The 14,563-nt window shown below is 40.9% G+C and overlaps 1 protein-coding gene across 1 annotated transcript in view; it reads right to left on the bottom strand.

The window, feature by feature from the left end:
• ANO2 (anoctamin 2) overlaps positions 1–14,563 on the bottom strand; it is a 149,155-nt gene that overhangs the window by 32,096 nt on the left and 102,496 nt on the right. Inside the window, exons 15-16 of the mRNA XM_032107542.1 lie at positions 7,641–7,715; positions 1,530–1,731 (exon numbers count right to left, since the gene is read on the bottom strand). Coding sequence (XP_031963433.1) covers positions 1,530–1,731; positions 7,641–7,715 — 277 coding nt within the window. The remainder of the gene's footprint in view (positions 1–1,529; positions 1,732–7,640; positions 7,716–14,563) is intronic.

The following is a 14,563-nucleotide window of genomic DNA, read 5'->3' as shown; positions in this document are numbered from 1 at the left end:
GTTCTTCAGCTTGTGGATTAAGTGCAGTGTGAAAAGAGAATTGAGTATGTTTTGCTCCTCTCAGCAAAATGAGAGTTCACAAGTTAAGCAGCATTTATCAGCATCCATGAATTGTAATTTTTTAAAACATTTTGATTACATTGGCATGTGAGCCTAGTGCTGGAGAAAGCTGCCTGAGTGAACTTTCTAACTCATGTAATTTGTAGCATTAGAGATTATTCTGACTGGATCCTTCTTAAACAAAACATCTGATAGTCAATCAGGAATGCTGCCCTAATAAAGATAGGATTAGAATTAAATGCAAAGTGACAGGGGGACAATAATCAGCAAGTAAGAAGTTCTTGTTACTTTCACTGTTCAGACTGGTGTACATTTCAAAGCGAGAGATTTTCATTCTGTGCTTCCCAAAGAGAAGCCATGGCAGTGCCTTGCACTTCCCAGCTTCTGCCTAGAAGCTGCTGGAGAAGCCTCACCTTCATCGTTTCCTACTCTTTCCACACACCTCTGTCATCCCTTAACATTTGTGTCCTTTCTTACCTGGGCAGGTGCAGTGGACAGAATTGATCAGGTCACACACAGTTAGCAGCCTGTCACTTACGTGAAAGCTGAAAATCTGGGTACAATTTTGGCCTGGACTGTGAGCCTGAGCTCATTTATGCCACTAGAACAGTCCATTTGTGTTAACCCTGTTACAATCTGCCCACAGCCTGGTGCAAAACAGCAATAAACAAATTAACCCAATAAAGTGACAATTTGTTAAAATGAATTTTTTTTTCTTCATTTCTTTCAAATACGTCAAGAATTTAATCTAAACTAACAGGACCATATTCCAAAATTCAGGATTGGACCTCTATTATAACAACTGCAAAACTATAGCTTGTAATGTTCTTCCAAAAATAGGACTAAAAGAGACATCTTCATTTGTCAGTTTAAAAGTGTTCTGAGGAATTGAGAAGAAACAGAAGTCTTAAGAGTAATCTCATGTAAAGGCACTATCAGTCAACATCCTTAGTCTAATTTATATAACATAACAAAGCCCCAGCCTAAACCCCTATTAGTAAAAATCTTTAGCCTAATGTATATAACAAAACAATATTTTAGGCCTAAACCTCTATAGTAGTCAAAGGAATGACTTGCCTTTAAAAGAAATAAATAGCCAGGCTTGCAACAATATTTTGATGTTTAAAATAAAGTTTGAAAATCCAATTACCAACTGCAATAGAAACCATTATTAAAAAGACCAGCCCAGACATGCCCCTAAAACAGAATAAAAAAATCATTTGAGCAGTAAGGAAATGGTGAAAACTTTCATCAGGGAAACAACATTGATGTAATTTTGTCAGAGCCAGCAACATTTTTGAAACAATCCCCTGACTTTCTGCAGCTCTTAGCTGTAAAGAGGAACATTCACAAGCCTGAATGTTTTCACTGGCTGGCCCTGTCCAGGAGGAAATACTCCTCCTGGACCCTCCTTGCACACCCTCGTGTCAATACATGGATTAATGAGGAATATGGCAAGACGGTTTTACCAATTTCTGTCAGCCATTTGGCCACAGCTCCATAAATTTCATCGAGGATAAGGACCACCACAAGGTTAAGGATGACGGCAGTGGCAGTCACAGTCACTCGAACGTTGGACCTGGTTGTCTCGTTTGTGCTGAAGGACAAGGCTGCTGCTGTAGTGATTCGGTACACGATGACACCAAACACTGCTGAAAACGTCAGCATAATCTGCAAACAAATGAACCCAGGAATTAGTTCAGCTTGGAAACAGAAGCTTTGGCTGGGAGGCTGGGTGTGTTCCACAAATTGGCATCATAGGGTTATTTCTTAGAGCAAGGTGATAATATGCAGGTAATCGAATTAAAAGGCAACAATTCAAAGCTCTCCAACAAACAGGGACATAAATAAGAAAGCAGATGCACGACTCCAAACTGGCACAACAATTCAACTGGCACAAGATGCTCAGAGGGCTGGAGCACCTCTCCTGTGAAGACAGCCTGAGCGAGTTGGTATTGTTCACTCTGGAGAAGAGAAGGTTCCAGGGAGATCTTATACCACTTTTCAGTACCTAAAGGAGGCTTATAAAAAAGAGGGAAAGTGACTTTTTACATGGGCAGGTAGTGGTAGGAAAAGGGAGGATGGTTTTAAACCAAAAGAGGAGATTTTTGGTTAGATATGAGGAAGAAATTGTTCCCTGTGAGGGTGGGGAGGCCCTGGCACAGGTTGCCCAGAGCAGCTGTGGCTGCCCCATCCCTGGAAGTGTCCAAGGCCAGGTTGGACGGGGTCCTGAGTGCCCTGAACCAATGAGTGGCATCCCTGCCCATGGCAGGGAGTTAGAATTAGTTAATCTTTAAGGTCCCTTTCAACCCAAACCAATCTGTGATTCTTTTATACTGATTCCATGAATTCCTGAAGATAGGCATGTCTGTTCTGATTAAAGCTACACATTTCATGCATGCCGTGAAATTTGGGCAGTTTGGGTTCAAAAGCAGGAATTAAGCAAGTTCTTTTATCTGGCTCAGATGGCTTGGACTGGAGGGCCTGTATTTATGTGCAGTCAGGTAAATAGGCTTTACTGGCTCAAACAGCTTCACCTGTGCTCAGCAGAAGTGCCAACTTGTAAACTAAAAAATAAGAAGTTTCCCCTGCTATTATTCCTTTAAGGCTGACCTAAGCAGGGTTATTAGGGCTTCACTTTTCATTTGTGTCCCAGAAATCACTTGGTATCCCTGGCATCCTTTGTGGGCTGGCTTTGACCCATGAGATGAGGAAAGTCAACCCTGCTACTTAAGGTCAAGTTCCCACAAGAAGAATTTGAATTTCACAGGGTTGTGGTATTCTGGTTTCAGGAAAAAAAAAAAATCTAAACCAATCCACAATGAAAAAAAAAATCAATAAAACAACAATAAAAAAATAGCAAATTTTCATCATTACAGCACAAAAGGGGGACAAGGTACATTTTTCCCTTTCATTTTTGCCTTTGGCAAGAATTCCAGTGTACTTTCGTTATTTTAGGTAAAACATCTTGAGATCCTCAGATGAAAGAGACTACCTCAATGTGAAAGATTAGACTATTGCAATTATTTCAATGGGCCTAGGGGCCCCGATTGACAACATGGTTTTAAGGAAATTTAGCAGTTCGTTTTAATGATCCAGCAATAGTTTATTGAATTCCTGCGTGCAGAGGAAGGTTGTTGCATGAAAAGGAACTATTGCAAAAGAACCACAACAAGAATCAGAGTTAAATTATTAAAGGTTGAAGGTAAAAACTGGGCACATTTTGCTTTTATGAAGACCTAGTAAACACACTAAAAATTAATTATTTGTAGAAACTCCTGGAGATTTCAGATGAAATTGTCAAATATGTTTTGTCAGCAAATAGTAATAACATGTTAGACCTAGTAAAACTTCTAATTTTTACTTTTTAAAGAACTGTTTCATTAATGTTAAATGAAAGGGTGAATGATAAAAGCCTGAGCCTGAAACAGTTTAAATGAAATCTCTTCAAATGGCATACAACATTATTTCCTTTGGTTTCATAATTTTCATTGTGTCAAGGAAACATTTCTAGTTTTTATATCTATTTTTCTTTTGACTTACCTGCCAAACATACAGACAAAAAGATCACATTCATGCTGAACTACCTTGCTGTGACAGAAGGGGTGCAAGAACACAAGGACCATCACTTTTTTCTCACTTCCCCATTACAATCACTACAGCAGAGAGTAAAATCCCCAAAAAAGGAAGAAAACAAAATAGCACCACCTGGTATTAATTTACTTCACCTTCCACCTCTACAGTCACCTTAATCTCTTTTATTTTTCTTAATCTGAGTCACAGATTCCTTCTTCTTAATCACCTTCCTAATACTCTTTTCCTGTTTCTTCTCCCTGCAGATTTCTTAGCAATTTTTTCACTATGGTGGTGGACAAGGAAAACCAGCAAATTAAAGTTGGATGCCTCATTCTGGAGATGATGAGATCCCTGGGCCTCCACAGACACCTCTCTCCATCAAAAATTCCCACTTAGGAATGATATCTTAACAGTACAGGAAGAAGAGTCAAGGATAGCCCTCACTAAACAGAGAGAGAGGAAATTTCAGATCATGAAAATTCAATAGCAAATTCTTAAACCTGACCAAAGGAGTTTAGAGATCCCTTGCCCTGAGGAATATTACTGGAGGATGAGAGAGTAGCAGCCTTTTCAATCCATGCAGTGCCATAGCAAGGTATACAAAGTTCCTGAAAAAAATATGTTTTATTTGTTTAAAGAACAAAAATATTTGCTTTGCAAAAGCACCAGGGCTTCAGAAACTCTCAGTTGCTCAGCTGTTTTTAAACATCTGCTTAGACACAGATGGAAAAACACTCCTTTAGGAGTCTTCATTATCTGTGCATCCAGCAAGAAGAGAAAATTGAGGAGAGCCTGTAGGACTGCACAGTGACTGTGAGCATAGTTCTCACTCCCCAGACAGTCACTGAGGGGGAATGGTTCCTGTATCTTCACAGCATTTCTCTCATTCCTGAAAATACCTCTTCTGCCCAAATTCCCGATCAGGCGGCCACCATTTGTGCAGCTGCCCACTTTGGGGTTTGTTGTCATTGCCAACATTCCCTCTGGCCATTCTTCCCCCCTGTTATGGCAGTTTCTTCCCTGAATGTCTGAACTAGTCCATCCAGGAACGAACTGCTTAGAAACAGATGTGAAAATTGGCTGCAGAAAAGGTCACCTACTGAGCCTGGTATGAATGAAGACAAACAGGAAAGCAAACTAGATCTGAGAAGGAAGCTATAAAACCCCGTGGGCTAGGCTGCTACCTCCATCCAAGTAGGATAACAATTTCATGTCCAAATAGTTGTCTGGCTCCCCAGTACAGCTATTCTAGAGTCAAGTATTACACCATGTGAGTGAGAATAGGGTGGAAGAGGCTAAACTCTTCTGCCATGACTCAAATTGATTTTCTTCCATCCTCTGACTGAGCCAAACAAAGAAAAGCCCCAGTGATGCATTGCTCCATGCCACCCAGCTCTCTTCCAACACTACCAGTGTTTTCATCACCAACTCAGAAATCTCTGCCACAACAGGTGCCTTCTAAACGTGGACTTTATAAACTGTGACACCTTATTGTTAATCACACTCAAGCAAAACTTGTAGATGCCCAGCTGAGCCCAGATCTCCTGCTTTCATTGAGCTCACTCTGCAAAAATAAGACTTGTGAACTTCTGTCCTAAAATCCCTGCAAAATGCATAGCTTAAATTAAACTTGGATCTTCTGCCCCCTCTGCAGTCCAGTGAGGCTTTGTGTACAGAAAAAGGACTGTGCCCAGATTTCAAAGCATCCATAAATGCGTGAATTAATCCTTGGAATTATTTGGTGATGTAAGACTGGGCAAGAGAAGGAAAGCAAATGTTTTTTTCAACTGGCATTTTGAACAAAAAAACCAGCATGCCTAACTTAATAAAGACAGCGGAAAAGCCAGAAAGAAAGGAAAAGATCACAACACAATTCTTGAAAGAGGATTTACAAAAGTGAAGTACACACAGGAAGTACAGAAATTAAGGGAAAAAATTAAAAAAGAGAAAAGATTTTACACTAAAAAAACCATTACCAGTTTCAAGAATCATCAGGGAAAGTATGGGATATAAAGCTGGGGGAAGGAGGGACAGAACAAAACACCACCATTCTATAGTGATGTAAACCTTCATGGAAAACACCTATAGATTTGGGCCACCAGACCCTTTTGGCCTGGAAAAGGTAGCATTAAAAATTCAACAACTGCTTCTGCAGCACTAGAAATGGCCATGCACTTGTGTGCAGCTCTGTATCTGAGTCATGTATCCCTGCACACACACACACATAAATTCAAGATTTCATTACTTGTTTTGTACTTAGTCCTTACAGTTAAAATAACTAATCTGTGTGAATAATAATAAGTGAAGTTAACCAGACCAACAAGGTTTTCTCAGTATGATTCTATTTCACAGACTGACAACAAGACTTCAGTCTGGTGTTTCCAACTCCTGTTTAATTAATCTAGAAGGAAAAAGGGAAACATCCCATACAGTAAAGAGCAGATTGCAATATTCATGTAGGATTGCAGAGCGTGCTCTCCCTCATCAAGAGCTGGCTTGAATTTCATGCATGGCTTGCAAGTTGTCTCCTGTAGGTACTTACATATAAATAATGCTCAAAATACTGCCAAAAAAAAACCACCCCAAAACATTGTGGCCACTTTGCCAGATGGTGAAAGTCAGCCTAGTTCCACTAGTCATGAACAGAAGTTGAAGAATTTGAGCTCCATATTCTACATCTCACAAACTGTAGGTAATAACCCTTGATAAATCTCTTGGAGATGTTACAGTAAGCAGGGAGGGTAATACCTAGGCTATGAGTCAGAAAAGCACTTTAAGCTCATGCTTAGGGGAGATTTAAACATGTGGTGAAAGTCAAGAGCATGTTTAAGCACCTTGTCTGCAAAGGAATGACTTGTAAAAGCTAAATCAGGGCTGTGTGCTTAGTCGGACTCAATGTGCCCTGCCCTAAATGAAGTCATGACTGATGACACCTAGAAGTTCTGTCCAAAAAGTAAATACTTGGTATGGCCTCAGGATGGTAAACTCACTCAAAATGCTGCAAGTACGTCCATATGTGACACACCTAATATGTACAGAAAATTTAATATGCAATGCATACTGAATATGTCATGCATACATCTTCGAAATTATATAAACATACCTATAAGGGTGTAGGCATTAACTTCAATGTGAGCATTTGATTGTCAGCAAAAGAAATGAAATCTTCACAGGACATCTGGTGCAGTATATGCAAATTTGAGTAAATCAGCAATACACTTAAAATAATTTAGGCCCCAAGTGAGTTTCCCATGTTAGATGCTGCAATGGCGTAAACAGGCCTATTTCATTGCCATTTCATAGTGGGTGTAGATATGAATACAAGCTTCCAGTCAGGAATTGCTGTAACCAGAAGGATAATGGGATCCTTTACAATGTCATTTAGGGTTTGTTATCCAGGTTTTCCTATTGCTGTTTACGAAGTCCAGCAGATTCTTGATGTGTTTGTGATTTGCTGGAAATTTGACTAGGACAGTGGTGTCCCCACTTTACAGACTGACCTGCACACCTGATTCTTGTTCCCCAGGGAGGACTGTGTACCATGATCTTCCTCAACTACTGTACAGCCCATCCCTGAATGTGTCTTGGATAAATATTTCTCAGCAACTGATTTATTTCACTGGGATATCTCCTGTTCTGAGGCTCAACCTTTCCAAACATCACCATGACCAACATATGCAATACTGTGCTTACCACTAAATATCAGTGTTATCCCTTCATTGGATGACAGAGATGGAGCAGAAACCCTGGGGGAGAGGCAGAATTTGTGTAAGGAGCTGCTGGCATTACAGCAACTCAGCCCTTCCACAAGCAGCCTTTGGGAAAAGAGAATAAAGCTGGAGGCAGGCATTGAGCTCCATGAACCTCCCCAGTATTTCTCCCAAGCTGACCTTACCTTCAGATTTTTAACATATTTCAGAACATCAGTTCAAGGGTTTCCCTCTAGATGCTCATGGCAAAGTTTCTCACACCTAATAAACGAGCAGAAACGCAGCTTATGTTACCATAAATAAAATCAGTCCGAAGTTTGCTGCATATCCAGGCATGCGGTCACTCCACGTCAGCTTCTCCTTTTCATTCTGTAGGCAAAACACATAAACAAAGTAACAGGCATGACAGAACTGTACACCAGGAAATATTAGAATTAATAAGATTTGTTATTGAGAACCATTCTCAACTCCCATGCTGTGATTTTGAAATATATTATGCTATTTAGAACACTGATATTTTAAAGTAGATTTTAATTGAGATAAAAGAGGGTAAGAGTAAATAAGACATGTCGAAAATGTCTGCAAAAATCAGAAAATATCCTATGCAACTCTGATTTTAGTATTTGAAAGCATGTATTCAACTCTTACTAAAGTTCAAATCAGGAGAAATCCCTGAGATTGACCCTAATTTAGATTCAGGCAAAGCAAGATTCAAGCATTTATTCTGAATTGCTTCTTGTAAAACTACAGAAGAACAGTGCTTGAGACAGAAATCATGATAAGAATGCTGACTACCATTGAACCCAGATTTTTTGTCTAATAGTCACAAGCACCAAATGTGACCCCTCAGATAATTCTTGCAAGAGACCCCCCAGTCCTTCTCCTGGTACTCGTTTTATAGCAGAGGGAAATTACAAAAGCAAGGCCCGTCTGATCTCTGCTGCCAGCCTTGTTTTCTTCATGCATAAACAGCATCTCCCTCTTCCCTGCATAATTTAAAGCAACTGTGATCAGTGAAATCCAGTATGCTTTTCCCCTCCCCACACAAACTCAACTCCAGCCCCAGCCGCACGTACATCTAAAGACATTTGAAGATGGATTTAAGTGAGAAATATGATTCCCTCCTCTCAAAATAGGTTTCTTAAAATAATAATAAGGTCACTGCTTTGTTTAAGTTAAACTAAAACTGTGTAATCAAATTAACTAAGGACACAAAGCCAGCTGCTGTTTGTATTTCTGTGAAGCACCATTGCTGCCCCGTGGATCAGTACTACCCTTACACTGGAGTTAGCCCAGAGTTATTCTGAATTTAGACAAATTTAAATCAGATTAGAACTCAGGTCAAAGGTTTCCAATAAACCATTTCTAAAGCACAATTGTCCTCAGACAAACATAAAAATCTGGGAGCATTGTGCCTTTGTAAGAAGTTCTCCCAAAGCAGAACTAGGATTGCAGTATATAAGAGCAGAAATGCAGCTGTGGATTTTTTAACCAGGACGTGGAATTAGACCTAGGACACAATCCTGTCTACACATCCATTGCCATGGTGGTGGTGCCTCAGACACTGTGGGAAGGAGCAGTCCCTCTTGTGACCTTGCCTCCGTCGAGACAGTCCTGGCAGCACTGGGGCACAGCAAACCCAACCAGAAGCACCAACAGTTTGGCCCAGTGTGTGCAGCACATAAATACTCTTTACAGGACTTTGTGTTCATACACAAAGTCCAGCATTAAGCTGGAAGGCCACTTGAAAAAGCATTCCTGTGAATGCACAGATGCATTTCATTTCATTTTGGCTGTTAGCAATTCTACAGGACGTAAAGATGTTCTGAGGGATTATACTCTCAAAAGGCCTGAAAGATACCACATTTTACAGTTTCACTAGGGGTTGTATGGGGCTGTGGCTGGTGTGGGGCTGTGCTTTGTACTTGTGCTGAACACAGGGCTGATAATACAGAGATGGGTTTGTTATTGCTGAGCTGAGCTTACACAGACCCAAGGCCTTTTCTGCTTTTTTGCTGCCACACTGCTGAAGGAATTTAGGAGGAGACACAGCCAGGACAGGTGAACCCAACTGACCAAAGAGACATTCCCGATCATCTGACATCATGATCAGTGTATAAAGTGGAGGGGGGAAGAGCAGGAAGGGGGACATGTTTGCAGTGATGGCATTTGCCTTCCTGAGTAACTGTTGCGTGTGATGGGGCCCTGTTCTCCTGGGGATGGCTGAACACCTGCCCAACCATGGCAAGCAGGGAATTAATTCCTTGTTTTGCTTTGCTATGAAGCTGCCTTTATCCCAACCAGGGATTTTCACCCTTTTACCCTTCCCATTCTCCCCCGATCCTGCTGTTTGGGGAGGGAGTGAGTGGCTGCTGGCTGGGGTTACACCAGGATGGTCAGCAGGCCATCTTCTCAGCTTGCCCTTCCATGCACATGCTTCCTTGAACCTTACTTTTCCATGAGTTTGCCACGGTCTGTAGCACTCAGCCAAAGGGAGATCTGTACAGCGTGAGGAGTTGCTAAGCCAACATGAGAAGAAAGGAAATGCTGGAGGAAGTAACTGAGTTACTCAGCATACATGGCCAAAAACAAATTTGGACATTTAACTCAATATCCCAGAGCTCCCAGTCAATCCCAGAAGTCTCAGCTTCTCCTAGTCCCTCCCAGAGCTCCCAGTCCATCTCTGTTTTTCCCAGTTCATCCTCATCCATCCCAGAGCTCCCAGTCCATCCAGGCAGTGGAAAGCTACCTTCTGTTGTTGCGATCAGAGACAGGACTCGAGGAAACAGGATGAAGCTGAGTCAGGGAAGGTTTAGGGTGGCTATCAGGAAAAGGTTCTGCCCCTAGAGCGTGGTCAGGTGCTGAACAGGTTCCCTGGGGAATAGTCATGGCCCCAAGGCTGCGAGAGCTCCAGGAGCATTTGGACAACGCTCTCAGGCACAAAGTGGGATTGTGCAGAGCCAGGAGCTGAACTGGATGATCCTCTATCTGGAGCAGCCCAAAAAGTGTAAGCATTTATTGACGTAACAAAATGAAATTGATCATCTGAAGAACAATCTCGGTGACAGATATGTTACACTGGGGAGTATTCCCCAAGATGAACTGCGTTACAGGGGAATATTTATATGCAGACAGAAAACCTCACAGTAGAAATTGATTGGTTTTGTGCCAAAGGCAAACTGAAAGATTTGCTTTAAAAATCTTACTTTCATTTTCTTTCAATGCAATGATGGATTTGCAATGCTAGTGGAGGAAAAAGCAGATTTTGGTCTGTGTGCAGTGATATGTTCTTGTCTTAATGTTTAATGGTGTGTTGAATATGTTCCTTGAAGAGACACAATTCTTTTCCTATTAAAAAATAAAAAATGAAATTTAAAAAATCAAAAAAGAAAGAAAAATAAAATTAAACCACTTTCTATATGTTCTGGATGGTTTATTTCCATATGAGTTACATAACATGGCAAAGACCCGGCTCTGCAGCCTCAGGTGAGTGGGCCTCTGAGCTGTGGAAACCTGGAAGTACCCTGCACTTGGACAGCACCAGGCAGCTTTTGAAAACACTTCTACATTTCTCTGTGAATTAAACCACAGCCACTTTGCTCAGATCTCAAGTATTTAAGTCATTTATTGATATTTTCCCTCAAGACAACACCTCCTCCAAGCAGGTGTTTCTAACCATAGCAATGCCAGCTCAACCTGCACTTGGGGAGCACAGCAAGAGATTTTCTGTCTTTTCCATCCTGCTTTGTAGCTCCAGTGCTGAAATTCGGGCTCTTCGCTGTGGTTGCACCTGGGCAATCCCAATGATTTCACTGGACTTGCACAGAGTTGTAGTAATCGACAGGAATTTAGTAAAAGATGTTCAGAGAAGAACAAAATCCAGGACCCCTCTCTAAGGTCTTACACTGCTAGCAACAAAAAAAAGCTGCAATATTATATTTCCAATCACAAAATCCAGAAATTCATCCCTAAGTATGCCCAGGAACCTTCAAATAAGTAATTGCCGTTTTTATAACTGCACATTTCTTAGCAGATTTCTACTTTAATTTTTACTTCAATACAAAAGCTTTCATTTGTGTAAAAACTGCACTGTCCAAATGAGCATCTAGAAATATGAATTGTGGTATCAAATACAGCTCTTCTATATTTGTGTGACACCCAAAACATTGCCTGTGCACTGCAGGCTCAAGGCATGAAATGAGCTGCTTCTGAAATACGGGGTCCCTATAATTTTGCTTTGGCTTTGAAATAAGTTTAAGACAAGGAGAAGAGGATCCTTCGGAGCTATTTGGAAATTATGAGCCCAAAAAAGCCTGCAGAATGGGCAGTTTTGGAAAACAATCAATTCCAGGGTGATGACACAAAAAGAGGCACAATCAAGGACCATCAGCATTGCTGGGCTCTTGCAGTGGCCACAGTGGTCATTACAATTGAGAAACTTTGGCCAAGTTCATGGGATTCTTTCAGCCTGTATTTGAGACTCAAAATTTTTGAGGGCTTGTATTAGCCCTCAGACATCTGTGAGGAAACAAGAAACTGCTGCCGTGCTGGGTATCTGCAATGTCTGTACCTACCCCGTCTGAATTTAGAAGTTCTACCTTCACGCTCTCACAAAAGCTGAAAGAAAGAGCTTTTGGTTTAAAACCCATTAAAAGAGAGAACTTCATTTTCTGTTCTTCTCACTCAAGCAGCAATGGCATTTTAACAGTAAATGTGGTTGTGTTTTGTGAGCAATGTTCTGTCTCAGGACTGCACATGGAAAACAAACTGCCAAGATTCATTTGGAGACGAAGGACTGCAAAACCTTTAATTAAAAATTTTTGCTGTCTTTGAAACATGCAGTATAGCACAGACACACCATTAGCTTTCAGTGGAGCTTAGTGGACAGACTCTAAATCTAAATTGTGGAAGCAATGCAGAATAGAGAGCTATGAGAAGTGTGTGCAAGGCTTAGTACTGGAATTGTGGAAATTAATGGATTTTAAGGCTAAGCAATGTTATTTTTAACCACCCAGTCTTAGTCTCTTTTGTAACCACAGAACCTCCTTGAGATGATTTTTGCTATAAGGATAATAAATGTGATTCAACTATTTTTTTTTTAGAAAAAACCTCTAATCACAGCTTGAGCATTTCTGTGATGAACAGTCAGTCACAAGCCTTATTAGGTCATTCCAATTGCTAATTACCTTAGCTGTTGAAAATGTATGGCTTATTTCCAAGCTGAATTTGCCTATCTGCACCCTCCAGCCGTGGCATTTAGCTGCAAATTTGTCACTTAAGAGCATCTACTGGCAGACTTTTGAGGTTTGGCTGTGGGTTCTTATGAACTGTGATCAGGCCACCTCTTGGCTTTTAAGCTGAATGAGACCACTCCCTCAGAGTGGGAACAATCAGCCAAGCCCACAGCTGTGTTTCTTCTCCTGTAATGGGGCTGGAAGTAAATCTCCCACAGGCTACAGCCCTGACACGGGCAACTGACTTGGCCCTTCACATGTCAGGGCTCATAAAAGCATGAATAGCCAAGTCTCTGTGCCTCAGGAGACTCAGAAATATCTCATGTTGTGGTGGGTGAGGGTTGTGCTTCCAGCCATGGAGCCTGGCCGGAAAGAGGATACCAGCCTCAACTCTGTCAGGGGAGGTGCTGGCAGAATGGAGGGAAGGATCTGTGAATCCAAGTGCTTTCTACTCTTATGAGTCTTACCGCTACATTCTGAAATTCCTAATGGAAAATAAAAAGGCCCAGAGAAGCTGTGGCTGCCCATGCCTGGAAGTGCTCAAGGCCAGGTTGGATGGGGCTCTGAGCAGCCTGAGATAGTGGAAGGTGTCCCTGCCCATAGCAGGGGCTTGGAACTTCGTTGGTCTTTAAGATGCCTTCCAACCCAGGCTGTTCCATGATTCTGTGACATATGCACAGCATTTGACACACATACATATACGCACACATATCAAATGTATGTGTATGTATGTCACATGCATGCCTGAGTACCTTGATAAAAACTTGCAGTAGATTCGTGGAAATATTTCAAGCTGTTTCCTTCACACAGTAATAATGACAAAGGCTGGAGGTCTGCTCTCACTGTAGTTTAAATCTGTAAAGCCAGACTTGGTTAAATTAATACACTGTAGTTTACTCAGGAATAAAAATTGTTCCTTTGCTGCTGTTAAAGCTTCTTCAGTCACTGAGACTCAATGCATTGTGGCATATTGCAATCTTTATTGTGTAAGTGGCATTAAGGTGCTTAGACTTTATATCACTGTTTAATATCAAGTGCTTGGTATTTACATATGGTTCAAGTGAAAACTGGCAGCACTTAGTCTTTTACAATGACAGTTTAACATATGGCTTTACAAGTATGAATTATTTATGCCAACTTGAAGCCATTCAGAATATTACCAGGAAAACACTATAATTTGTACAAACAATAGGGTTACATCTGTAGTCATAAATATTCATTGTTTGTCAATGCTCTTTGTAGATGATTAATAAATCATAATGAGGCTGATCCTGAGAAGGAAAAGGGCCAGCTGTACAAATACATCTGGTGGGATTTCCAAAGCCCCTGACTGACAGTGGTACTCAGGCCTGCCATAGTAGAGAAGGTGGTACTGGAATGTCACAAGTTCAGCTCAGGGCGTGAAGGGACACCCTGCCACCTACTCAGCTTTTGTTTTTTTAGTGTATCTCCTGAAAAATCTCAAAGAATGTAATAAAATACCACATGTGGCTTTTAAATACTCTTAAATAAATATAGTCAAGCATAAGGAAGGCAGATTCTGAGCCAGACATGTGCCTACTTTACTTTGCACGATTAAATCAATTTAATATGCTTTGATACTGACTGGACATGTAACTGTGAGGGAGAAAAAGGTGAGTTTCAAAGAGTGGCTTTAGAAAAAAATTGATTTCATTGTCCTGGAGTTCACTGGGTTTCCAACCTCCACTTTGTACCCTGAAATCCAGACCACCACTATTGTGATAGTCAACCTGGTTCCACACTTTCTCATGTAAACTGTGAACATCTGATGGAGAAGTTAATGGAATAATAAACACCACCCATTTTAAAACAATCTATCAAGCATAATTTTTTTAAAAAAATAACCTTTTAGTAGTTCCCATAATTCAGCACCATTTAAATTACTGGAAATGACTTAATTTAAGAGTTTCTCTCTGTAAATTATTTTAAGCATAGGACTAACAGCTCTGTTTGAGTCCATTG

The sequence above is a fragment of the Corvus moneduloides genome, chromosome 4 (genome assembly GCF_009650955.1).
Source record: "Corvus moneduloides isolate bCorMon1 chromosome 4, bCorMon1.pri, whole genome shotgun sequence".
In the NCBI taxonomy this organism is placed as follows: Eukaryota; Metazoa; Chordata; class Aves; order Passeriformes; family Corvidae; genus Corvus; species Corvus moneduloides.
Note: the sequence above shows the minus strand (reverse complement) of the source record. Positions and strands in the feature narration are given on the sequence as shown.